This window comes from Fusarium oxysporum, chromosome IX, assembly GCF_013085055.1.
Source record: "Fusarium oxysporum Fo47 chromosome IX, complete sequence".
Lineage (NCBI taxonomy): Eukaryota > Fungi > Ascomycota > Sordariomycetes > Hypocreales > Nectriaceae > Fusarium > Fusarium oxysporum.
The window spans coordinates 2,482,036-2,504,819 of record NC_072848.1 but is presented as its reverse complement, the minus strand read 5'-3'; the positions used below and the strand labels follow the sequence as shown (position 1 = coordinate 2,504,819).

The 22,784-nt window shown below is 49.9% G+C and overlaps 7 protein-coding genes and 1 non-coding gene across 8 annotated transcripts; 4 read left to right on the top strand and 4 right to left on the bottom strand.

Annotated features, from left to right (window-relative positions):
• Nucleotides 1-419: 419 nt before the first annotated feature.
• Nucleotides 420-2,548, top strand: FOBCDRAFT_298735 (uncharacterized protein; the record flags this gene model as incomplete). The annotated part of the gene is made up of 2 exons (XM_059611937.1): nucleotides 420-2,285; nucleotides 2,477-2,548. 2 exons carry the CDS (start codon nucleotides 420-422, stop codon nucleotides 2,546-2,548), a joined length of 1,938 nt encoding a protein of 645 aa, XP_059465856.1.
• An 866-nt stretch (nucleotides 2,549-3,414) lies between these two features.
• On the bottom strand, nucleotides 3,415-6,130 carry FOBCDRAFT_298731 (P-loop containing nucleoside triphosphate hydrolase protein; the record flags this gene model as incomplete). Its single annotated transcript, XM_059611936.1, has 4 exons — nucleotides 3,415-4,561; nucleotides 4,592-5,209; nucleotides 5,417-5,761; nucleotides 5,807-6,130. Coding segments are annotated over 4 exons (2,274 nt in total), but the record flags the coding sequence as incomplete, so codon positions are not given.
• A 2,864-nt stretch (nucleotides 6,131-8,994) lies between these two features.
• FOBCDRAFT_53470 (uncharacterized protein) lies at nucleotides 8,995-11,458 on the top strand. The gene is made up of 2 exons (XM_031190493.3): nucleotides 8,995-9,994; nucleotides 10,041-11,458. Exons 1-2 carry the CDS (start codon nucleotides 9,211-9,213, stop codon nucleotides 10,979-10,981), a joined length of 1,725 nt encoding a protein of 574 aa, XP_031034478.1. The 5' UTR covers nucleotides 8,995-9,210; the 3' UTR covers nucleotides 10,982-11,458.
• Nucleotides 11,459-13,071: 1,613 nt separating this feature from the next.
• On the top strand, nucleotides 13,072-13,143 carry FOBCDRAFT_t187. Its single transcript has one exon. It is a non-coding gene; the product is annotated as a tRNA-Arg (tRNA).
• Nucleotides 13,144-13,681: 538 nt separating this feature from the next.
• Nucleotides 13,682-16,361, bottom strand: FOBCDRAFT_231823 (transcription factor TFIIIB subunit BRF1). The gene has a single exon (XM_031190492.3). It carries the CDS (start codon nucleotides 16,109-16,111, stop codon nucleotides 13,850-13,852), a length of 2,262 nt encoding a protein of 753 aa, XP_031034477.1. The 5' UTR covers nucleotides 16,112-16,361; the 3' UTR covers nucleotides 13,682-13,849.
• Nucleotides 16,362-16,780: 419 nt separating this feature from the next.
• Nucleotides 16,781-18,016, top strand: FOBCDRAFT_231822 (uncharacterized protein). The gene is made up of 2 exons (XM_031190490.3): nucleotides 16,781-17,303; nucleotides 17,386-18,016. Exons 1-2 carry the CDS (start codon nucleotides 17,225-17,227, stop codon nucleotides 17,907-17,909), a joined length of 603 nt encoding a protein of 200 aa, XP_031034475.2. The 5' UTR covers nucleotides 16,781-17,224; the 3' UTR covers nucleotides 17,910-18,016.
• Nucleotides 18,017-18,955: 939 nt separating this feature from the next.
• Nucleotides 18,956-20,018, bottom strand: FOBCDRAFT_53453 (uncharacterized protein). Its single transcript, XM_031190491.3, has one exon. The coding sequence runs from the start codon at nucleotides 19,912-19,914 to the stop codon at nucleotides 19,045-19,047; it is 870 nt and encodes a 289-aa protein (XP_031034476.2). The 5' UTR covers nucleotides 19,915-20,018; the 3' UTR covers nucleotides 18,956-19,044.
• Nucleotides 20,019-21,266: 1,248 nt separating this feature from the next.
• On the bottom strand, nucleotides 21,267-22,506 carry FOBCDRAFT_264336 (uncharacterized protein; the record flags this gene model as incomplete). Its single annotated transcript, XM_031190488.2, has 6 exons — nucleotides 21,267-21,370; nucleotides 21,418-21,595; nucleotides 21,644-21,762; nucleotides 21,810-22,119; nucleotides 22,165-22,383; nucleotides 22,441-22,506. The coding sequence occupies 6 exons, from the start codon at nucleotides 22,504-22,506 to the stop codon at nucleotides 21,267-21,269; spliced, it is 996 nt and encodes a 331-aa protein (XP_031034473.1).
• Nucleotides 22,507-22,784: the final 278 nt, after the last annotated feature.

Sequence of the window (22,784 nt, the reverse complement as noted above, 5' to 3'; positions counted from 1 at the left end):
CTCCCTCCTTCATCATGGCCTCCGCCGCCAGCTCCTGCTGTTTCCCCCAGATTTAAGCACCTGGCTCATTTTATTTCGACCCACTTGACACAACAAAACATCGACATAATGCGAACCATTAGCCCAGTCACGAAATAGCCTCTTCCTGACTTCGGCTGCCATTATTGGAGGCTTTTGGTCGAAGACCAACCCCTGCAAGCCACTTGTTGCCTGACGAATCAATAGACGCCGCCATGTCTGTACAGCCTACTTCCGCAGCAGCTGAAAACACAGAAACCACGAGGCTCTCAAGAAAAGGAGAAAGAATGAGAGAACGCCTTGGCCAGAGACTGGTCGCAATGAAGATTGATTGACGAATGTCAAGAATTTTGACACTTTCCATTGTTTCATTATGAACTCCATCGCATCTCCTCTTCACCATGGCCGAACTTGCTGCACTGGGCGTCGCAGCCAGTGTCCTTCAGGTTGTCGATTATGGCACCCGCTTCCTCACCACGCTATACCAAGTCAGACGATCGAAACATGACTTTCTCAATAATCTTCAAACTCTACACAGCTCATCAGACAATCTTCGGGATGCCCAGCATGAGCTTCAGATCATTTGTCACTCCGGATCAAACACAGGTGCAGCGATATCGTCACTCGCCAAAAAGAGTGAAGCGATTGCGAAAGAAATGCTTGACTCACTGAAGCGCATTGAGGAAAATAGCCATGGACGGAAGCGCGACGCGGTGATCAAAACATGGCTGATAATCTTGAAGGAGGACAAATTGAAAAGCCTTGAAAGCAGATTGACAGAGGTCAAGGCCGACCTGACGTTCTACCTGTCCGTCAATTTGAGGGCTACTGCAAGAGAGACTCTGGATAACCAGATGCAGATGTTGCTGGAGATGCGCGATATGCGAGCAGACATAAAAGCCATGGGAGACGCTTCGAGTGCATCCGAAATTCAAGCAGGCTTCGGTTCGTTAGCAATGGAGTATCTCACTGGCGGTCTACATGAGCGCCAGAAACTCAAGTCCGAGTTCACAGATGCCTTGATCGCTCGTATTCACCATTCTGAGGCCAAGGCGCCATCAGATTCATCAAGCATCCAATTATCACCACAGAGACGACAACATTTGGAACAGATCTTCATCTCAAGGATCCGATACGATACCATACAAGAGAGAGAACTCACAATAAAGGAAGCTCACAAGGGAACCTTTCGCTGGATCTTCAATGACAATAACGCTGAGACTTCACCGATTGGCTTTAAAGAGTGGCTTGTATCCGACGGTAGCCTCTACTGGATCACCGGAAAGCCAGGCTCAGGAAAATCCACGCTGATGAAGTACCTCCTTCAGCCTGTTGATGAATCAAGCAATGCGAACAGATGCAACGAATATTTACAGCAATGGGCGGGAGACCGGAAGCTTACGATTGCCTCCTTTCATTTCTGGGCTATTGGATCAGACATACAAGCGAGCAAAGAAGGGTTGCTTCGAACCCTGCTTGTTCAGCTTTTTCGCGCGCACCCAGATGTCATTCCACTTGTTGCTTCGTCACGTTGGGAGTCTTTGTGTCTTTTTAATGAGGACCCCAGGCGCCTGAGCCTGGATGAATTGGGCAACATGTTTCGCCAAGCAATCAAACACATCAGCACCCGAGCCAAGCTTGCACTGTTTATCGATGGCTTGGATGAGTTTGATGGCGATTGCAACGCTCTTATATCCCTGATACAGGAGTGCATCGCATCTCCAATCAAAGTTTGCGTCTCAAGCCGCCCTTGGACAGAGTTTGAGAACGCTTTCGGATACTATCCTAGGCTGAAGATGGAAGACCTCACCTACGACGATATCACGAAGTATGTCGTTTCTAAATTCGAAGCAAATACTCAATTCGCAAGGTTTCAGAAACTACATCCTCAATTTGCTGGTGCTTTGAGCCACTCAATAGCCGACAAAGCGAGTGGTGTCTTTCTATGGGTCACCATTGTTGTCGCGTCGCTCTTGGCTGGGATGATGGCCGGCGACCGCGTTGAAGATCTCAAGAATCGGCTCAATCTGCTTCCATCAGAAATGGATGAACTCTATGGAAGGATTATCGACAGTATTGATCCTTTGTATCGCGAACATGCCGCCCAGCTCTTCAAGCTAGTTTACGCGTGCAACGGGACAACTTCGCTACGTATACTGTGGTATGCGGACGAGGTCGACTTTTTAGAGCGGGCCATTGACGAAGACCCGAGTGCTGTCCCTTATGAGGAGGTGATAGGCCGACTAGAAGATATGCGGCGTCGTATTGTCAGTCGCTGCAGAGGTCTACTTGAAGTTCATGAAAAAGTGAGAACTATACGAGAGCAATGCGATCCTGCAAAAATTGATGGAGGTAATGTTGTATATTTACACAGGACATTTGAGGACTTTTTGAGAAGGCCTGATACCCAGCAAAGGCTCAACAGCTGTCTTACCACGCCATATGATTCTGGTCTTAGGATCTCAGCGGCATATACATCCTTGGCAAAGCTCTGGGTGAGGTCAAATGCACGAAGCAAATCCGGGACTAGATATTTCCAACTGAATTTGGTCGAAAGCCTGGACCATGCGGGGAATGCGTTACCATCCTCAAGGTGCGATGTTGTTCGATTGATGGATCATCTCCGAGAGCAGTGTGCCGGTCTCTGCTGTTACACGTATAAAGAAAAGAGGTTTAGGGAACCAAAGGGCACATGGCAGAGCAAATTGACCTGGACAGAATTGAGCAGTTACCGCTCCGACCCCAACCAAGAATTCCTCTGCCTGGCAGCTGTGTTATGTGTAGGAGAATATATTAAAGCAAAGGCAGATCGCCGCGGTCTTGTCGTGATTGCGAAACGGGACCCAAAGGAACGTTTGAAGCTGGGGGCACTTGGGTGGAGACTACAGGGAAATCCTGAGCTGCTCAAAGTTCCCCTTCTTTCGCTTGTGCGCCTGACAGACACAAGAAGTGCATCAGTAATCAAACTTTTACTCGACAAAGGAGCAAAGCCTAATGAAGTAATCAAGCAAATCGGATTCCGCAGAACGACAGCATGGGAAGAACTACTCGCCGGCGCTATTGCGATTGTTGAGAGAAGCTTTAAGGAAGAAGATAGCCAGGTGACAGAATGTGTGCATCTTATGTTAGAAAAAGGAGCAAAGGTGACTGTCGGGACAGTGCAGAGGGCGATAAAAATATCTAAGGAGTGTGAGGTACCTCGACATTTGACATGGATGCCCGTCAACCAGCACCAATATGCTAGTGTTCGCAGGAATGCGTCAATGGGCAGTATATATACACAGCTTAAGGTGATGAAGAAGGATCGGGAGGCACCTTTCAGGATAAAATAGCCGAAATTCTCAATTGAAGGCAATTGAAGGGACTGAGGAGTACAGCGAACGAACAACAAAAAACTGCATTACGATGCTATGAACTTGCACGACATTACGCAAAGGGTATACTCCATCCATTATCCGTCAGACCCATCCAATCCGAACCAATTCTATAACACAAACCGACCATCCATCATATCCATGACCCTGAAAAACACGCTCATAAGCAGTAGCTAGACATACTAAGACAGCTCATCTTCCTCATGCTCCCACTTCTTCGTCCCCAACTTCCGCATCTTCTTTGGACTGCCGTTCCCATTGACAGGTACCGGGCGTGCCTTTTCACCACTAACGCGCATGCGCTCCAGCTTGCGTCCTAAGTTGGTCATGCTGTCGCCGCGAGATGGCTTAGAAGAAGGCGCAAAGTCCTCCCGCTCCTCGAGGGGCTTGCGCTTAGTCGGGCTGCGGGACGCAAGCTCACGCTTAAGAATACCGTTTTCGCGACGGAGTCGATCTACTTCCTCTTCGAGATCTTCGATAAGAACGTTTTCTTTATCGCAATCTTCGTCAGAGGCGAGACCTCGCTCGAGGACTTCGACTTTGCGGTCCCAGTGCTCCTCGGTACGTTCTTGCTCAATAGCCATGGAATTCTTCCAGCGGGCCATTTCTAGTGCAAGACGCTGCTCAAATTCCATGGCGCACTCTTCGCGAATAGCTGCTTCGAGATCAAGCATGCGGTCCTCCATGGTGAGCAGGTGAGCTTCAGCTGCAACGCGTGCTTCATTTTGACGATCGACTTCTTCGCGCAATTGATCCGCTTCCTCACTAAGCCGTGCGATCTCTAGCGCTGCAATCTCCATGGTCGCGCGTTCATCTGAGCTCATTGGTGGAGAGAAGTTTCTGTAAGATCCTCCACCTGCGGGCATGAACGGTCGTGGGTGAGGATGTGTTGGACTAACGGAGCGGTTTTGAGCCATTTGTGGTGGTTGGGCGAGGATGGTTGTTGTGATTGAGGGGACGCGAGGGACTGTTACTTCACGAGCAAGGGCGCTATATCGAAGGATTTGAGATGTGGCGTTGAAGTCGCCACGAGGGTCGGCGGTGACGATCATGACACCTCTTTGGGGGTTGCGACGAGGAGTTTGGGGGTGAGAGGTTGAGGATGAGGGGAATGAGTTTGAGAAGAGGAGCTCGGTGAGCTTGCATTGTCTGAAAGGAACAATGTTGGGCTATTGCATGTTAGTCGCTGTCCATCAAACATTACTTCGATGACTTGCCTTGCTGGAGCTTGCAGCTTCACTTTGTGTCTGAAGGCATTGGCCTAGGTACATCAAACTCTCATTAATCTTGCCAGCTTCCGCAAGCGTAGCACCCGCCGTCTTGGCTTCGCGCGCGCGCTCACTGCCCGCTAGATCAACAATGGTAAACTTGTTTCCCTCCCAAAGGCTAGGTCTCCTGCTGCGAGTTCGCTTCTTTACTTCAAAGACAAAGAATCCATGACTTCGGCTTGATACGCTGTTGCTTCCGGTACCGGTGACTCGGCGCTCTTGCAGGCCGGTCTCAACAACGGTCAATGCCTCGTTGTAACTGGAGCAGATGACTTTTCGAAGGCCAGCGACAACCTTTCGGTCTGGCGATAGCTCTGTTGACTTGAAGAGTAAAGGACGTCGTCGCACTTCTTTTGTGGCGCCGGATTTGACAGCGGGAGTAAGGAGATCGTAGATTCGGTCGTTGTGCACTTCGTACATCGAGATGATAACAACATATTCGGCCGAAGGATCGCAGGAAATGTCGATGTTGCTCACGTCGGGGAGCTGAGGAAGAGCCGAGGGGCGTACGGTAATTCGTCGAGGTGGTGGGGACATGAGACCATCGGACTTAACATCGTCTTTAGTAACATTCTTGACACGAGTTGAGGTAGTAAGAGACATGAAATGTCGAAGACCCCGCTTGGGCGTCTTAGGACAATTCAACACGCTAGGGGACGCAGGCAGACTTTTGAGAGGTTGTCTACCACGCTCAGAAGAGCGATCCTATCGCTCTTTGAGACGTCGCGTTTCCTCTACCTCGCCAACAAGCCGTACACTTTTCGGACTTGGTGCGCAGTCTGCCGGGAACGCGCCTGGGAGGTTGGTGACCAGCTTGGAGGTGGGAATGTTGACATAGGAAGGCTTTGGGATCTGTCGTACAAGCATTGGTGTGCCGGCGCGTGAAGGCGCTCGCGAAGCGACTGAGTCGCGAAAGGGAGGGTCGAAGAAGTGGGACGCGGTTGTTAGGGAGGACTCGGCACCGTCGATGGCTTGAAGGGAGTCTTGGGCTGTGAAGGCGGCGTTGGGATCGAGAATGTTTTCGCCGATTGAGCGGAAGAGGACGTCCATCGTGAGTTGGGTCAGGCCGCGTTGTGTCTTGCTCCCGAGGATCGTATGCGTCTTCGTCTATTAGCCTTGTTGTTTCATTGTTGACATGGTACTCACCTTGCCGGAACCTGTCACTCCCAAGGTAGCGACGACAGCATCTGTTCCCTCGCCGCCCTCAGGCGCCAATACGCCCTCAACGAAGGAGACGATCTCTGTGCAGTGGAAGACATCCAGCTGGGTTGCATCTTCCTCAAAGACCTGGGTGAACGCGAACTTTTCAATCGCCCTACGTCGATCTGTAGGCGGATTTAGAATAATATGCTTAGGATGTGAACCGTCCTCAGTGGGCTCAACGTCAAGAATACGATCCCCATCACCATGTCGTGTAGGCGGGGGTCGTAGCCGTAGATAAACCTCAAACAGGTTATGAGACGCTTTTCGCTCCATGATGCTGCTAAACACGATGATATGCTTTTCGCTTAAACAAAGATGCAGGAACAGAATGGATCGTGGACGAGACTTGTTTAGGACGGTGGATTCATAAACGGAGCGTTGACGTTACAATCCTGGTTGGAGGTCCAGTGTTTACTCCAGTTTCCCTTGGCGTCCTGGCTGGCACGACAACGGCCGAAAACGGTTGGAGGGGCGGGTGATAAGATAAGATTAGATAGGATACGCGCTTTGGCGCGCGGGTGTTGCACGGGCCATGCCGAAGCTTTCACGCCATCGAGAAAAAAAAGTTGGGTGGAGCTGAGTTTTTCCTCAGGCTTGAGTTTGTTCTGACCTCGAGGACAAGGATGTATTAAGCCAATTGTTTGAGTGGTGTCACTTGAAGTGGTGCAGCGTAAGGTTCAAGTGGTCACGATTAGTTTCTATGGCTATTCATGTTTCCAGTTGTGCTCAATCGGAAGATTCCTGATCGAGAATTGTTTCTGTTTCTGCTGCTGCAGCAAGCTGAGATCCAATTCACATGCAAGAAACCACGCCAAAGTCTGAAGCATGTTTGAAGCTCCGTGGCAGCTAGGATGCGTGGCAGCAAGAGTCATCAATGAACAAGGGGGTGTGCGAGTGTAGCTAACGCAGCCAATGGCATAATCTCTAGAGCTGCTGATTTCCTCTGGGAGGTTGACTCACCCAGGAGTCATAGTCATATCCAATGCATTTACGTGTTCATAATGCAGAAGCTTTCGCCTTAATTTCGACTGTGCCGCTTTTGTGTTACGCTTATTGTCGTAGGAAGTAATGCCGAGGCCGCCATTGGTAAAAATTCTGAGGTCGATCTGAAGAGGGGCGCCGTTTACTGGGCAATGGCGAAGTTGCGCTACGAGGAGATTTTGACTCTAAAGAATTGGTCTGGCGCTAAAGACTTTTGATGACGGAAGTGCTTTTCGAGAAGAAGAGGGGAATGAGGGGCTGATTGAAGTTGATACGGGATTGACAATGGGAACAGCTTTGCAAGGACCGGTATATGGCATTGAGAGACATAAAGACCACAGTGTTTCAAGGCAATGCTCATTGACCAGCATCTGGAGTTGAGCCTAAACCTAAAAGCCCAACCGCCAAAGTAACGAAATGAAGACAACCTTCTACTGTCGGTCAATTCTCCACGTAACCATCTACAGAATTCGGTATCCAGGCACGAGACGGCGCGTAAGACTCTTAGCTTGCCTCACCAGAAATTTTCATCTCCATTGGATGTTTCTGCGTCGAGACTGCGGATACTGAGTAATTAGTCCTCGTCAACTCCGGTTGTCGCTTAAAAAACTTTAGACGACAGAAAAAAAAAAAGTTCGGCAATAACCCCACCAGTGTCCGTGGCAACATCAAAGAAGCTTGAGAAATTCTTATTCTTTTTCGGGGACCGAGGTATCGGTATCCATTTTCCTGGCGTTATTTCTAGCATAAGCGAGAAGACTGACGATGTTTCTCGTCTGATGCCGATGGGAGAGCAAAAAAGGTATCCTCTTTTTCTTTTTTTTCTGGGGCGGATTTTTTTGAAACTGGACTTTTTGGTAGTTGGCATTGGCCACTGACATAACCGCCTGCGTTGCCCCTGTTTGACTGTGGATTCCTTGCTCGCTGCGGAGCTTTTCGAAAAATGCTTGGCCTTGTGTTGGAGGGAGACGGAGGAGGGGTCTTTGATTTCTTGCTTGCGTATCCCGGCTCCAGCGTCTGTTCTGCCGTGCATGAAGCATGGGGTCTTGGGTCAGTATCCTCAAAAGATAATTGGAAATGAAACGATTGAGCTGTTCTCGTGACATATCTGAGTTTGGGATATGACTCTGGTGGCATGTCACGGAGTGATATGCAGCCACTGAATGCATTGTAAAGCCACATCACTTTCAACTGTCTTTGTCTGTCATGTTCCCAAGCTTGGATTGCTCCCATATCTAATATCAATTTCTTGCATCTCTCCCTAGTCATACATTAGATTGATGCTCCATGCTCCCTGTCGTGCTTCCATTCTGGGGCCTGACTGGTCCCTTGATTGTGATTTTGTTCGCCTCACGGACCAGGGAGCATGGGGTAAATGTTTGAAGTCACTCATGATTCAACTTGGTCCCAGCTTTTGTTCTCAACTATCGGTGACAGGCAAACATATTGACCGCAGTCAGCTCTATATAGCATACGTAGCATAAAACAGCACAGAATAGTCTCCTTGCAGTGTCTCACTCGACGCATCAGCGCTTCTCATTGTACAATTGTCTTCCTATCGTTGGGCTTGTCCGAGGCTGCAAAAAGCGGTGACGGTATTGTCCCTCCTAAAATAGACTAGCGCATAGGTACCTTCCCTCCCGCACTGCACGCTCCATCGACTCCACTTCTAACTCAATCATCAATCACCCCCCGGCACTGCCTGCCTCGAGACACTTTGCCCAATCAGGATCGACCCCACTTAGAAGACGGAAAAAGTTTGGGATATTTGTCTCCTCCTCTCCCCCTCGCTCCCTCTCTTCTTCCTCTATCACCAACCCCAAACCCAAACCACAAAAGACAACGAAGTCGACATTTTCCAGCTTCACCCAGAGAATTACCCCTACCAAGAACAAAGTCGAGTAACCATGCCTTCGGCCGTCGCTGAGCTGTAAACGCCCACTGCGGGCCGTGGCTGTTTTCCCTGTCCCGGCTCGCAGTCCAGCAGTTCTCCGAGTTAACCAGTCAATACTTCTCTCTCGACTTTGATCTTTACAGGCTTTCCCGCTCTTGGAGCTGAATGCTCTACCGAGAGTCTGTCTCTGAAACCAACGATTCTGCAACTTGCCCGATAGTGAAGGGCTTTTGATACAGTTACTACCATTCTACTCTCCCGACCACCTCTCTACCTTTCTCTTTCTATCAAAGACGATAAAAACAACTTGAAGTTGTTCGAAAGCGTATACACGCATATATTTACTACAATACAAGCCTTGCACTGCATAGCTAGAAAATATTTGATCTGAGCTTGCTCATCTACGCCACTCAAAAGACAACTCAAACGATCATTACAATTAGAATCCTAAACATCTTGAAGCATTTCCAAAATGTCTCGCAATCTAAAGCAAAAGTTTACAACCCCGGTCAAAAAGACCAAGACCGCCCAGCGCCGCCGTCGGGTCTCCGACACTCCTTCTGCTTCTTCTCTGGACCTCTCCGATGATGGCGGCTACTCTGCCGTTGAAGATATTAGCGACTCTTCAGACGACGATGAGGATGATGTTGCCGCGGCCGAGGAGGAGAACATCCTAGAGGAAACTCATGTTCCCCCCACCCCACCACAAGCTCCTCGGCCGCAACCGACTATCGAGGAGGATGACGAAGAAGAAGAGGAGGAAGTGGAACAGGACGACGATGAGCAGGAGGGTCTGGATATTGAGGATGATGACGCTGCTAGCTGGGGAGGCATCGTTACGGACGATGAGGACCAGCCTGACGTCTACCAAGACGCCAATATCTTTGGTGAGGAGCCTATAGAGCGCCACGTTCACTTCGACGTGCCCTCCAGCGACTCTGACTCTACCGACACCGAGGATGAGATTCAGGGTTTCTTCCCAGATATCTTTGTTTCTCAAAACAACTTGGATCCTGCTTTCCGTCGTGAGATTGAGAACGATCCTAATGAGTCTTCCGACTCGGGATCTTTCTGGGACTTCAATAACCAGTACGGCGAGCAAGATGATGACTCGGATGCTGAGGAAATCTTCCGACAAATCGACGATGACACCCCTATTGCCACTCCAATGGCCTCCCAGCCAGCCACTGCTGCCTCTACCCCTCAGCCCATTCCCTTTGGCTTTGAGGAACCCACAGAGCTGGATGGCTACGAGAGTAAGTTTGGCTATATGGGCGTCATTACCAGTACTAACATGCCCAGCTGATGGTGATACCACCGAAGAAGATGAACCCGAACCCATTGTACGAAGGAAGACTCGACGCCCTTCAAAGCCTATGAGCGACATTTCCGACTCTGACGCCGACAGCCCGGTCAAGGCCGAGCGTGGCCAGCCCCGTTTGGGACGTTACAACCTTGACCGTTCCGACAAGAAGCCAATTGCTGTCCTCAACCCCGTCACCGGAAAGATGATGATCTTCACTCCTCATCGACGCCACCAACTCGACCTCTCCCCCGAACAATTTAACTTTCCCTGGGGTACTGAGGGGCCTGAGTCACCTATCATGAGCAACTCTGCAAACCTGATGCTCAGCGCCATGTTCTCCTCCAACACTTTCGGTGACTTCTTCAATACGGCTCAGGTTATGGGGCCCGCTGAGGCTTTCTTCCCCTTCCCCTCTGAACCCAATACCGCCGACGAGAGCTCAACCGCGCCTAGCTTGCAGGATGAGGAGGAAGAAGACGCTGAACTCAATCTGGACCTCAACGACTTCATCGCCTGGGAGGAAAATGACTCTTCTGGCGATGAAGAGGGCGACAACTGGGATCCCGCATCAACACCTGCGCGACCCAGCACAGCTACCAGCGAGAAGCAGGCTCATGGCCACATCAATTCCGAGACTGTCGGAGCTTTCCGCCGTAACCAAATTAACCAGCAGCTCATCCTGAGCAACCAGGCTACCCAGGACTCGCTCGCATTCAGCGGCCCCTATAACTACACCGCACTCAAGGGTCTCAAATCAGACCGCTTCGACACAGCTGCTATCCCCCTAACACCCGCTCGCCGCCACAAGAGGCAGATGAGCGACGCCACGCGCAGCCCCCTTGAATCAATGTCTCAAAAACGCAAGGCAACCACCGAAGCTGGCAACGGCCATAAGAGGCACAGAAGCATCTCGGATGTGAACTATCTCCACATCTAGTGCAATGCACACCCACAAAAACGTACGAGGACGGCATAGCCTACTGCCGCTATCCCTGGCCTCGACACTACTCTCTCTTTAACAATTTTTCCTTGGTTGTTTTCCTTTGGGTTGAATGGAAACCCTTGTCTACAGCGTGCTCGGCCCCCTCCCCCAAGGGACAGGGACGATATTTTCTTTGGAGATGATACCCCAGCAGCTCCAGCCCGGTCGAAAAGCCGGGTGAGCGTATCGGAGGAATCAGCGATTCGCCTTTTTGTACCTGTAATGGTCAATCAGGTGGTCGGGCAGGTATTTGCTCTGCGAGCGAACCTGCATGGGACAAACAAAAAAGTCTAATGCCGCTAATGGTTTGATGGTCTTGATGTCGGAAATGGGCAAAAAGTTATCAATTGTCTTTCGTTACTGGTGTTTTCATCCATGGGTCTAGAGGTAGATAAAAGCCGCGACCAAAATTTCATTCAGTGTTCTCAATAACTTCGAAATTGTGCCGTTCCGTGCTCTGTGATGTGAATTGAAGCTATCCTGCAAGACGTGCCCTCATTTTTTTGAGTGCGGCCGGCATTCGAGTCCTCCATTTTCTCACGCCTTGCTGCTAGTGTCTCATGTAACTACACGATGAGTGCGACGTGATACAGTCCGTATGAGATTTTCAACCGTTCAATTGCTGCCTGCTAGTGCCCATCCATATTGATAATAATGCCTTTCCAGAGCTTAAACAGTTCTTGCGCCAGCCGGGACTTGCTCCTTACGACGTGAGGAATGACCGCCAAGCACCTTGGGCTTCTGGCTTTAGTGACAGTATGAACATGCGCTGCCATCTAGAAGTACCTTTCACCATCAGTCTGACTCATGCCTTTGTGCAAGTCGAGCGTATGATATGAACAGCCTGCAATCGACGATTGCCTGCCTACGCGAGGCAAGAAAACTTAGGCCCTCGATCCTAAGCGGCAAAAAGATTTAGGATATTTAGCATAAGTTTAGGATACCCTTTGATGAGTTTATTTTGGCACAATTTGTTAAGTTTTCTTGCTCCCTAGGGGGTGTGTCTACACCATGGGAGGTCTTGAGTTTACTGATGTTGACTCATGGACGATCTTTGACTTGTTGGTGAGTCATTGCAGTTTTGTAAACTGACGCCCGCTCTTGAGGCGTCGCTTATGGCGTAAGGTCACCGTGCTGCCTGAGCCGGGCTTATGATGAAGGTCAATATGTTAACCGTATACAGCGTCACTTCATTTCGAAAGCGGATGCTCACTTCCCAAAGTACGCTCAGCACCGAAGGAGCTTTCGTGCTTTCACACAGCGCCGCTGGCTCTCAGCGATTGCTCATTTCCCTCTGGTGTTGGTGCCAAGGCCAATATAGCAAAAGCTGGCAGTAAGTTGTGCCCCATGAAAGTTCTTCCAATGTCAATGACCTTGCTGTTTGTGTCGTGAAATAATTGAGACAGCGCCGGCAACTGCTATGAAGATTGTTTAATAGTGACGATGCTGATTTTGAGAGGCGCGAGCCAGTCAATCTATCATTACTCATCTTTGTGAGGTGAATCTCATCTGCCATCAAGACCCCTTGCCAAAAAGTGTTACCGCGCCAATGCACAAGGTCGGCTCCTATGGCTGCCTTATTTCCAATGATGTCGTGCTCATTCCTCACCAGCTTCCATGGACATGAACTTGATCTCATTTGCAGGCGCCGTGCTGAATTAAGAAAATTAAAGACTTGCTGCCTGCTCAGGCATTCAGGCTTTCGAAGACCATTGAGTACGGCCCGGAATGGTTCAGCCTTACCGGGCGATGTGGGTCCACTCTCGGCCGACACGGATACGTACCGCCGGCAGCGCAACGACGACACTCAAACGCATAACAAAGCAGCGAACTAACAGATGCCACCTGAGATAGACTGAATGCGTAAAAAGCAAGTTTAATAGTGATTTTGGACAATTTAAAGCCACACGGGCCTTGGTTGTTGGATGTGGCAGCCCCGCGCGGTATCGGACGTGAAATTTTTGGCTCAACACCACGAGTTCCGGTTGAGTATATTGCATGGCCATAGTTTCAAATAAGAGTTAGAAATGTAGAAAATTAATAGTGGGGCGCTGGCGCAATGGCAGCGCGTTGCTTTCCGGTGGCAAAGGTTCCAGGTTCGAGTCCTGGGCGTCTCGAGAATATTTCTTTTTGGTGTTGTGATGTCTTGAGGTCATCACGGAAATGGGGGAGAGCAACACCAAGTCGACCTGAGGCATTGGAAGGACAGCTCTTCTTTTTGGGAGACACGTAGAACAGTAAAGCAGGCGGGTGGTCTTTTATTCAAAAAGTCAATGGTTGGGTTGAGCTGACATCGAATGTGGAGATACAAGTGAGACAGATGTATGTGGGGAAGATCGCCATGGTGTTGACGCCCCAAACCACTTACGGACATGCAGGTACGGATACACCCAGCGATGAACATGCCCGATGTCACTTAGCATCGATCAGTGTAAACTGGATAAATGATAAATGCAAGAACTCTGAAAAGCCTTAGTCTCATATGAGCGAGGTGGATGTGATACGGGAACAGGTTCTGTGAGCGCCACCACTAACACTCACCGACACCACGCCTCCATCTCATCACGAAGGGCTCCACATTAGAGCTCTGGCTTACATCTTCAGTGCTTCACGAGACGAGCCTGTCCTAAATCTTCTATAAGTTCAGGATAACCAGTCTAAGATTGGACTAAAGTCATTGAACGAACACACCGGATGAAAGACAAGGTAAGACTTTTACAGATTTATACCTCAATCGCTCATATGCGTATGTGCTACAGCAGTCCTGTTATCTATATGGGTATCAATTACCATCCCAACCACTCAATTCTTGTTGTAATCCTCTCAAGCATACTCCTCAAGACCATACTCAGCATCCATCTCTGGATCATCCTCATCATACCCGCCGCCAAACTCATCACCTCCACCACCAAACTCTTCGCCATCACCGTAGTTCTGCGTCTCATCGTACTCCTCTTCCTCAAACTCTTCTTCCTCCGGGGGCGCTTCTGGTTCGTCGCCAGCGACACTCTCGTCGGGAGCTTCGCTCGCATCGTCGCCACCTTTTGTGCTTCCTGCGACACTGGTCTTGCGGCTTGTGGCTTCTGATCCTGGACCTCCGAGGTTGGGCATGTCGAAAATGTTGCGGATGGCGTCGTAATTGATCCTCTTGGACCAGGCGCGATCTTTCGCGACGTTGACGGCTGCCTCGGCGGCTGAGCTGGCGGGGCTGGTCTGGCCTTCACCCATTCTAGCTCGCTTACGTCGCTTTCGTGTTTGCTTCGGTCGTTCTGCCTCGACTTTCTTGCGGAACACCTTCTCTTGGTGCTTTCGTAGCCATTCCTTGTTCTGGTTCACCCAGATCATTTCCTTGATCTGAGCCTCCTCGGGTGACAGCAAACAATTGTTCACCTCGGGGTCGTCGGCAAACTCATCCTCTGTGACGTCTGCCGACATGGAAACTTCTTTCTGGGGTCGTTGCTGTAAGGCCCAGACTGTGTGAATTCGCGCTCGCTGCTCGGCAGTCGTGTAGGCCATGGCGTGCTCGTATGTTAAAGGGTCATTGAAGATCTCCTCAATCACGCCCTCTAGTTCTTGCTCATCCTGCTCCCATTCCTCGTTGATGGGCAATTGTGGTTTGCTGCCTTTCCGTTGGCTTGTTTCTTGTGTTCCGTTCTCCGCAAGCTCCTCATCCATCACGTCTCCAAACTCTTGCACCAGGCCATCCAGAGTCTGGACATTCGTGTCTTCACCCTCGGCTTCTTCATCCTCTGCGTTCTCGTTCAGCCTGTTGACAAGCGATGGGTCTTTGGCGATCTTGGATGGTATAGGCGGGATAATAAAGCCGTCATCATCGCGGCGATATTCAACAACGGGCGCCTTCGAAAGATCAGCACCGCCTTCTATTAACCGTGGATCAATCTTGTCGGCCAGATTGTCATCTTCCTCCTCATCTTCATCATCGTCGGCGTCTGTCGGCCTCTTTCGCTTCTTATTCTTTGCGGCGAGCTGCTTCTTGTATTCGGCTGACTGCCTGTAAAAGGAAGGTGGGTCATGAGAGCTCTCCAGGAAATCCTGCTTCAAGAAATCCTCGACCGACATTCGACTAGACTCGGTGACTTTGAACTCTTGCAGTCGGTTCTGAATTGTGTGATTGGTGACTTTGACGATGTAGACAACCTCTCGCACAGTTCGTCGAAAGTTGTGCATTCGTGCTGCCATGAGCAGACAAGCTCCACAGATGCCTGATGGTCGACGGCCCATGACCATCCAATCTCGACTCATTCGCTTGACCAGACGAACAGCATCCTCAGCGACTTTGGCTGTGTCTTGGTGAAATTCCATCTTTGTGGCAAATCGCCAGATAAGATCCTCCGGATACACTGGAATGAGGCCGTCGTTGCCAATTGGCACCACCTCATTAAGCTTCTTGAAAATGCGACCCAGCTTAAAGACGTTGAGCTGCACCAAGTCCGCCAAATCGATAAGCATAACTTTGCACGGTGGCTCTGCTCGACAGGCTGCGTACAGGCAGACAGCCGCAACGCTGGCTAATGTGCGACCTTGAATAAAGTTTGCGCTTGACGCCAGCTTAAAGACTTGCGTTCCTGCAGTGACCAGACTGTCGCTGACGTTCAGCTGCTGCGCATAGCCCTGCATCAAGCCTTTTGCTTCCCTAATGCTCTTCTCTCGATCCTCAGATCCTCCCACTCTTCGAAACGCAGGACCCATACTTCGCACGCCTGCTTGATCAGCACCAATGTAAGAACCATGAACAACAGCAGCACCCGAAGACGATTCTCCAAAGGTGACTTCTGCAACGATATTACTGTCGTCAGAGATACGACCGCAAGTCTGACATGTTCCATCGACGACATTGGGTTTTGGACAGGCTTTGTTCGGACATTGTGGACGATTCGGTTTTGCTAATGAAGCATTTCGATTTACAGCAGCAACCCGTAGGCTATTTGAATGGGCGGCTGCATTCGCGGCTCGTCGTTCTTCTCGTTCTCGCATGGCTCGGACGGGGTTGGGTTTTCCGAATCGTGGTTTCGCAGCCGGGCGCCCAGTAGGCCCCGATTTTGGTGGTGTAAGAAAAGACGACATTGTCGCAGTATCTTATAATTTAGTTGAAATGAATTGAAAGTCGTTCCGCTATTGATCTTCCTTCTCTCCCCCAGGCCGACAAACGGCCAGATCACAGAAGCTATGAGCACTCCAGTGCCGCGGCGTCAAAAGAGCCTGTATACGATAGCTCTTACAAAAAAAGATTATCGCGATAAGGGAAAAAAAGAGAGAGGGATGGACGAGGTGAGATACTGGTGAAGAGAAATCGCGAGTCTCGGTGCAGGCGGGGTTTTTTGGGTGGAAGAAATGAGTGTCTATGGTCGAGTGGGGAAGAGTTTTCACTCGTGTGAGCAAGCCCCTGCAATTCGACTGAGTCAGAGGGCCAAGGCAGTGACGGTTCGAACACCAGTGCGTGATGTTTTTGGAATAGTCCTGACACTGCATAGATGATAGCGAGCAGAGTCTTTGATGAATATTGTCGTTGTAGAGTCGCCAATCTTTGTTGATCCTCGTTTTTCTGATGAGGAGAAATGAAGAGGAGATTTGCTGTTGCAGTCAGTTTGTGCGAGCAATCTTGTTGAAGCGGTTGGTGACGAGAGAGCCGAGGTTTAACCCCACAAACTCAAGTTAGCTGTACAGGGTAAACGCAGAGCAATTCATTGAGTTAAGTCAACGATTTAGTATCATATTTAATGTCTTTTGCATTGCCATAAGACGGAATCAATTATACTACGTTGGCATTTTTCATCTGTATACACACTTTCAGTCTACCAGGCCATGAATGTCCCCTTCCAAATAAGGTAACTCGGCATTCAGCTCATCTCCACCCATCATCACTTTATCCGCATCAAGCTCACGCCCTACATACAATACCCTGTCAAGCCAGAACCTTTCCAGAATTAACCGTAAAAGTGATCACCGGTTATTAATATTCCTGCATTCTACCAACAAGAATTCGTCTCAGAACCTCGCAAAAGGCGGAGTTTCCGCTGCTTGTTTGCTCGGCTTAATCCGATTACGTCAGGTCTGCCCCGCGATTCTTAGTCAAGAGCATCGTTTAAGAAGAGCTATAAATACATTGAAGTGTCCCTTGAAGAATAACATCTTTAGGATCCTAGAATTACTACATATTGTTTTGTTGAAATCGTCAAAATGGAAACTCCTTTCAAATGGTCGGCGCCGCCTGGTAGTGATATCTGGAAACAACCTCCTTCTACTGACGTCTTCACTGGTGAGTCCACCTCAACCCCTCACTCTCAAACGCGCCCTCTCAACCAGCCATCACGACTAGCCTCACTCACTAACTAACCCAGCACCCTTCACCACGCATTCCAAAAAACCTCTTAAGAAGTTCATCTCCGCAACTCTCACCTTTGGCACAAAATACATCCATCAGTACGATCAGGCCTGTCTTCTCCTAGTCTTCACAAACCCCAACTCCCCCACGCCCCGCAAGTGGATCAAGACCGGCATCGAGCTATACAACGATCACCCGCGCTACTCAACCGTGACATGCGATCAGTGGGCAGATTGGAGCGTTGAGAAAGTCGGACCTGAGAATGAAGCTGGCGTGAGGAACGGTGAGAAGTGCGTTACGGTAAAGGTGCAGAAGGTGCAGGATGCGCTGGGTCTTTGTATGTGGACGTACAGGGTTGATGAGGACGGTGACAAGACGCCGTTGAGGCAGACGAATTGGGTTTATGGTGATAATGGAGGTGAGGGCTGGGATCTAGAGGTTGCTGCTGCTGTGGCGAGACCTGATCCCAAGAAGGAGATCAAGGAGGATCTTGAGGTTACGTTTGAGAAGTTTGAGGTTGAGTGGGATGAAACCGCCTAATAACAAACCTCACTATTTTAAGCATTGCATCACAGACATCACAGGCAAAGGAACATCAATTGAGGTGGCCGAATTTCTCATTACCTCTACCCTGACGGTGCTTGCGCCAGGGAGGATCGTTCAACGATCCCAAGTTGTTAATAATCATCAAGATCGTAACTTCATTCTCATCGGCGTCTCGCCGGTCCCAAACAAACCCATGCAGAAAGGATCTCCAATTCCCATCTCCTCCAGTAAACAAAATAGGAAAGCAGTAACAAAAGGACAGGTTCGAGGTATCAGTCTGTAGATGCGAACCAAAAGCAAAAGAGGGCTGACCCAGTACTGAAGAGGCGAGGCACACACGCAGTGTGTGAGATTTAAGATGTTACTAAAGCCTCTCGTTCTCAAGGTCCCCCCTGTTGTGCAAAATCCGAGTAGCAGATGTTTGTATCCGTTTCGCGTTCTAAGCATGTTCAAAAGAGAAAAACTCCTGCCATAAAACGTGAAAGCAAAAAGACAACAACAAAACTAGAAGAGATCCTTTTTTTTTTCGGTGAAAAATTTCCAAGATGGTACAAATGCAAGCTTTTAGCCAATCTCGGGGCATTTGCTCGCGGGTGTAGAAAAGCAGTCAAGCATTCCACTTCCCAAAATGTCCCCCAAACTCTGGTGTTGAACCAAAGACAACCCGGTCTTTTTTTGGTGGATAACAAAACGCCAGAGTAGAGTGGGGAAGAAATGTCCCGGTGTCCGTGTGTAAGTGGGTATCAAAGCAGAGTTGAAATGACAAGGCAGAAATAGAAACTCGCGACGAGTAAACTCACAATAAATGAGCAGAGGATGTGAAGGACGTCGCATGCGTCTGATTAGATCCTCTCAGCTCGTGTATCATCAAAATTCGGTCGGCCAACCTCGCAGAAGGGGAGTGATGTAATGAAACAAAGCTCCTTAGGACTTCAATTTGATGATGGAGCATGAAAAGCAACCAAACGCCGACTTCCAACTGTTCCTGTAAGCATCACTTTTTTTTGCGGGTTTTTCTTTTTTTCGCGGATTTGGCGGTGTTCCATTTCGCGCTTGTCCTCCAGCTATGATCAAACACACGAAGCATCCGGAGGCCTGAGTAGTGTGTGTTTGGGTTACCTTGAATCACTCAGACAGTCTTTGGCGTGCGAGCATTGCTCACGTCAATGACGTCGTCGAGGTGATTGCACATGGCTACAAACAGGTCGAAGAAGAGCTTGCTGCCGCCCGCCTCCATCTCGGCCTGCATGGTCCCGCTGCGCTTAAAGGTCTTGCGGCAGCGGATGATCAGGGCGAGGTAATGAGCGCGCAGACGGCTGTCTGAGTCGGGTGTGTGAGCGTAGGCGTACTGAGCTGACCGTATAATGGTCCCGACATCGATGCCGGATTGCAGTCCCTGCTTGCGCAGGGCCAGACGCTTGAGCTCCTCGAGGCCGTATTTGTCCGCGGCACAGTAAACGACTGTGTCGCGGAGGATGGCCATATCGAGACTCGACAGGTAGATAGTGGCTTCAGACGCAGCGCCTGCGCGGCCACCTCCAGTTTCGGGGTTGGGTGATGTGTGAGGTGTACGGCCTTGGTCCTCGAGCTCCCAAGAGTTGCGCTGCTTGTTGTGGAGCAGACGTGGGTAGTAGTCACCCTTGTAGAGATATTCGAGGACGGCGGAGAACACCTCGGGTTCTTCGTCGGGAATGGAGATCCTCTTGCTCTGTGCCTCGAAGCAACTTCCGCGACAGGCGGCCTCAAAGAAAGGCGACTGGCGGAGTACATCCTCATGTGCTGCAAAGAGCCGGCCATCTCGACCAACAGTCAGAGTGACGATGGGCGAGGGTGAAGGCCCGGGTGCTGGAGCAGGCTTCTGGGGTATCGCGTCCTGCTCGTTGAGCGATCTTTGCAGCTTCGACATTTTCGTGTGATCCCGGTGGGAGCCCGATCTCTTGAGTCTCGCAGTCTTGTCGACGCGGTTGGGGTCTTGCGACCTAAACGAACGCTTGAACATGGCTACGGTAGTTATGGGAGGAAATCGGTATATAAAGAACGGACTCGTAACGGGAATTTCGACTCGGACAGGTTATTGTAGGGAGAATAACGACTCCCAACTTTTTGTATCGATCGATCGGCTTGGCTAGAGAGTGACGAAAAGAGCGAAGAGATAGAGAGCAAAAGGGAAGAAGAAAAGAGCGACGCACAACAGAAAAGATTGACAAATGGGCCCGGGCGGAGAAATATGTCCTTCAAGACAAGACGATATCCTCTTGGTGAATCTTTGCGACCCTTTTTTGGTTGTGTGTGGGGGGGGAGGAAGAGAGAAGAAGTCGGGGGTACGGGGGGTTAGGCCTGTATTTATACCGATGGTGTCTTACCCGCGGGGTTCAAGGATGAGCATGAGGCAGCCAGCGACTCGACTACAGCCTCTGCAATGCAACCCGACCTCCATTTTTGGGTTCTTTTAAAAGGCAGAATTAATAATCTGATTTCAAAGCCCTTGCAATATTGAAGCCTGAGTCTATCTTGCATTGATCTCGTTGTCGAGGCTGCAATGTCAGGCTCAAATATGAGTCTCTGCCAACACTCACTTCACGTTTATCTCAGCCAAAGACCCCTGCAACTCCCAAAAGCTCAAAATGTCAATGCCCAACTCGACTCACCGTCATCTTTCACCTTCCCCGGCTTTTCTTCCTAGTCGTTATTTGCACCGCCGCGATTAAACAAGGCTCGTTTGTTATCAACACCAATCAATTCATCCGTGTTATCGCCACTCCAACCTCTCGATGTGACCGTGCAATGCCACTCAGTAAATTGCCCTGTCGTGGTCCTGGTGGTGCCTCACCAACTCATCCGTCCGGTACCCAATCGACGGTCTGTGTGAAGACGCTACCAGGCCATGCCATCTGTGCGAGTAGATCTTTGCGTGTGATTGGTGAATATCCTACAACGGGGCTGGTTGATTTGCATCCAAGGTGGTGTCGCCGAGTCCCTGTGGCACGTAGCTTCACGCCGCCGCAATGTTACAGGTGCATCTTGCACGCTTCACAACCAAGACATTTACAAACCCGACTGTCGGTTACGGGCATTGCACCGTGGCTTTCAACTTGAATGAGTCAACTCATGGGAGTTACTTCGGCGAAATATCGTCACAGGCCGTTTCTTCACTTTTACAACGGTCTCGTTGCTGCGAAGTCGAGTCAATTTTAGGTTTAAGAGGTTAACCAGACGTCTCGAGTAACCCTACCCCAATCAGGTGTATCAATCTATATCACATCAAGTCACTCAATCGGCAGACTTTCCCTGATCCATCGTTAACCACCAAACAAATTCCAGCACCCATCACCATTCCCAATTCGTACCCCTTCAGGAATCAAGGGCCGCTTGCGCAGCAGCGATGGCGCGAGCCTCAGAGTTTGATCGTGTGACGCTCTCCCGGGAAGCGATGAGACCCTGCATGAGGATGTACACTATGGTAATAAGCATTTACACCTTTCATGTTAGAGAAAGAACTCACTGATGGGCATCAAGAACACGAAGCCAATGGAGTAAAGAGTAATCGCTTCATCCGACCCAACTTCGTTCTTGTCAAGCCAGAAGAATGGGTAATAGTTGGTGACGAGGTGACCAAAGGCCGCCCAACCCAGGTAAGCTGTGGCGAAGAACATGATGCCAATGAGGTGGATGCCGACAGTCTGGTTATAAGGTCAGTAAGCTGCTATCGCGACTGAACACCGACCTACCCATGGACGTCGAATGCTGTTGAGAACAAGGATCTCAAACACCATCACCGAAGATCCAAATGCGTACAAGGACAAGATGATGAAGGCACGGAACCATCCCTCGCCAAAGATGTCGGTGACTATTTATGATCAGTTGACTACCATGCGATAAAGAAAGTGCTCTTACATGGAGCAGCAGGCGTCTTTTCGGCATATGGAGCCCAGACATGCGAAGCGGTACCGTTGGGAGGTTGAGGCTCGGGTTGAGGTTCGCCGCTGGCATCGTCACTTTTGTGCTGGCGTGTGATGAAGAAGTAGATGGTCGAATTGGCAAAAGCGAAAACAGCAGTGATGGTGTAAAAGAGGGTAAAGTAGAATTGCTTGCGGAGGCTACCCATGTGCTTGGGGAGCGACATTCTTCGGATGAGCCATCCTTCTAAACCCCCCATGTGTCGATCATGATGGTGGGGATAGTACAGGTGGGTAAATGTCCAACACTAGAGAAGTCAATAATAGTGGAAGGAATCCTTATGTGAACTCACAAAGGTCTTGAGCTGGTACAGAAAGACAAAGAACAGACTGATGTTGGCAAAGTCAAAGACGATACGCCAATCGGAGAACTCGCTTTGTTCGTGAATCTCGTAATTGAGGACGAGGATCACCACGGCTGTGACAAGCGACAAAACAACTCCGCGCAAGATAACGAGTATGTTCTGCGGAATGAATGACCACGGGGAGTGAGATGCTCGAAGGAAAGCAGGCTATCGGTTCATCAAGTCAGCAAAACGATGAACCAAAGCATCGTGGAGATGACTGACATGGTCCTGCATCACATTGGGGCTGGGGAGGCCATCGGCGTTCTGGAGGAGAGGTGCTGAGTCCATCGCGAAGACTCAGCGGGGACGACAAAGAAGGTGAAGAGGATGCAGATCGATGATCAAAACGATGTGGTCAAACAGATAATTGCAGTAAGGTGATGCTGGAGCGCGGAGCCGATGAAGCCAAGAGATGTAGGGGATCAGGCGTCGAAGAGGCGATGCTGAACGAGACAAAGATACGCGATGATGAAGCTGGGAAGAAGAGAGACGAGAGGACGAAGCCATCGTGGTAGGTAAGTATCGGCCAGCAGCCGAAGAAAGAAGGTGCTGTGATGTTAGTCAAG